The 2,858-nt window shown below is 34.6% G+C and overlaps 1 protein-coding gene across 1 annotated transcript in view; it reads right to left on the bottom strand.

Moving 5' to 3' along the window:
• Window positions 1-1,687: 1,687 nt before the first annotated feature.
• The window catches only part of LOC102604958 (beta-D-glucosyl crocetin beta-1,6-glucosyltransferase-like), a 3,076-nt gene continuing 1,905 nt past the window's right edge, over window positions 1,688-2,858 (bottom strand). Inside the window, exon 2 of the mRNA XM_015305575.1 lies at window positions 1,688-2,749. Coding sequence (XP_015161061.1) covers window positions 1,688-2,749 — 1,062 coding nt within the window. The remainder of the gene's footprint in view (window positions 2,750-2,858) is intronic.

The following is a 2,858-nucleotide window of genomic DNA, read 5'->3' as shown; positions in this document are numbered from 1 at the left end:
ATTGCTCACTTCAGAGAGAAAATCTATGTATTTAGCCTCTATAGTTCTAGAGGTACATATAACCGCGATTTGTATATATCCATCTTATATACAAATCCTGATAATTTTGGTGATCATTCCAGAGAAATATTCAATCTTCTTCTTCCCCACATGGATAGGGCATCCCAAATAATCGAAAGGAAAAAAATTCCCTCTTGTATCTTAGGTGTCTCTCAATAATTTTGATTCTACTTTGAGATGTTTTTTGACTAACAAGAAAACAACTTTTCATAGTGTGGACTTTTTGTCCAGAATTGCTCTTTCATAATCAGGTAGGATTTTGTTTTGATAATCTTAAGAGATTTGGTCTTACCAGAAGTAAAGATGATGAGGTCATTGTTAGGGTTTTGCGATGATTTTCTTATCTTATTTGAAATTTATTTTTCTTTTGAAGAAAAATCAAAGTATTATCATAAATGCTTAACTTTTCCTAAAAGGAAAATATAATTTTCTTCCATATTTGGTTTATTCTTTCCTTAGAGGAAAAATTTGGAGATCTTTAAATTGAAAATCCTTATTCTCATTGCAGAACACAAAAAACATCCACAATATAGTCAATGAAGAGTTTTGTTTATGGAGAGATTTTCCCTCAACGTTTTAATATTTTCTTTTTATTAGTTTTTCATATGTATGCCGATTGGCTAAACCATATAATAATATTATGTTTTTAGTATAAGTTTTTGTCATCTGATTTATCAACCATATGATATGCAATTGTAAGCTTCCACATGACGCCCTAATCACTTTCGAACCCAACATCAACATAAGCCAAATAATTTATTTGTTGGCCTTTCTTATGCATAGAAAATACAGAGAACTCATGATTATCCTAGAGGAGATTTAGAGCTCTAGAAATAGCCTCAACAGCAATAATAAACAAAGAAGGAGAGATAGAGTCACCTTGCTTTAAGCCTCTCTCTGATTTGAAAAAAAATGATAGAATACTATATATTAGAAATAAGATTCCATATGGTACTGTAGATCCATTGTTCTGAGAAAGTCCAGGAAAGCCTATCGTAAGCCTTGTTCATATCTAACTTGATAACAACATTATCCCCAGAACTCTTCTTCCTAATACAACTGATAATTTCTTGAGCAAGAAGAACATTATCTCCTACCTTTGATGAAACCACTTTGTCGATTATCAACCTTAGAAAATCAGCATGAGACATGTATGAGATATGAATTTACTAAGCTCTTCACCATTTAGAACCTCCAGGATCATCTGATAAATATCATGGCCAGTGATGTCCCAGTTGTGCTGGAAAAAGTTAGCATTAAATCCATCAGGACCTCTGGCCTCTTCCATGGAAGGAAAATTCATTAAGAGAAAGTTGTCCTCATCGGTGATCATCTTAGGAATATTATCATAGCATGTTTTAGATAAGTTTCAAATGCTAAATTTAATCAAGTAATATATAGTTTGGGTGCCCCATGTGATGTTGTTTGAGTCGACATTTGGCCATACTTATTAGTTGTTACTATTGAGAATTGGAATTGAAAGCTAAACAAAGTCATATTTGAAAATGTTGAATTGTAAGATCAATATATAGGTTACAACCTTTTTTTTTTCCTCTCATTATTTCAATCTTAATGTATTTTGACCATCAACAAGAACATGAAAAAACTCACATACAATATAATTATGTTAATTAGTACTAATCTTACAAAATTGGATTAGCTCTTGAGCAGCAGCATCCATCTCTTCACCTCTTATAGAATTCAAATTCTTGCTAATATCTCTCATTTTGGCCCTTAAATTTTCCCCCGTTTTCTCTGTTATGACATCTTTAAGAGTTTCCGTGATTTCTCCTCTATGAATTTTGCCATCATCATCTCTAACAATCTCCACCGCAACTCCCAATTCTACGATCAACCTAGCATTCATTGGTTGATCAAGATGCATAGGCATGGCAATTATAGGGACCCCGAAATCTATACTTTCCATTACTGAATTCCAACCACAATGACTTATAAATCCTCCCGTACTCGTATGATTTAGAATTCTTAGTTGTGGTGCGAATTTGTCCAAAACTCTTCCCCTTTCTCCAATTCTTTCAAGAAAACCTTTTGGTAAAGCATCTTCGAGATTTTGCTCTTCCCCTTTTGGAAATCTTGCGACCCATATGAAATCAACATTACTTAACTCCAACCCGAAAGCTACTTCTTCCATATCTTCTTTTGACAAGAAATACTCACTCCCAAAGGAGACAAATACAGTTGAATTCTCATCTTTTGTTCCTAGCCAATCCATGAGCTCCTTGTCGTCCGCGTCATTAGTGATCAAATCTTGGACTGGTGGACCAACTGGAACAACTTTCCAATTGCTTAATTCAGACAAAAAATCTATGTATTTGGCCTCTATAATTCTAGAGGTACACATCAACGCGATCTGTGTAGTTCCATCAGCTGTTTGATCATCGTCATCAGGTTCTTGATCTTTAGCAGATCTGGCCATCATTTCACCCAATTTTACTTGTTCAATTTTGCTGAAATAAATAGCAGGGAAAGGGAATTCAACCCCTGGTTTCTTTACTAAGTTAAAAAAATATGATAACACAGCCACACCAAAAGTTAGTAGCCTCACTGCTGGAATGTTCTGTTCATTCGCGACACGTTCAGCCCATTGCTGCATTATGTCATAAATCACCAAATCAGGTTTCAGATTTTGCAAGATTTTTGAAAAGTTTGGTTTGGACATTTTCAGGGCCTTTTTAAGGGTGTGATTGAGATGGGGCGGGAGACCATTAGTCGTATGGTAATGAGGAGGAAGTTCGGGTAATTCTGGTAAGTGAAGTTCGATAAGCTGAATCGAATCA

The sequence above is a fragment of the Solanum tuberosum genome, unplaced genomic scaffold, assembly GCF_000226075.1.
Source record: "Solanum tuberosum cultivar DM 1-3 516 R44 unplaced genomic scaffold, SolTub_3.0 scf00850, whole genome shotgun sequence".
Lineage (NCBI taxonomy): Eukaryota > Viridiplantae > Streptophyta > Magnoliopsida > Solanales > Solanaceae > Solanum > Solanum tuberosum.
The sequence above is the reverse complement of the archived record's forward strand: the minus strand, read 5'-3'. Positions and strand labels throughout refer to the sequence as shown.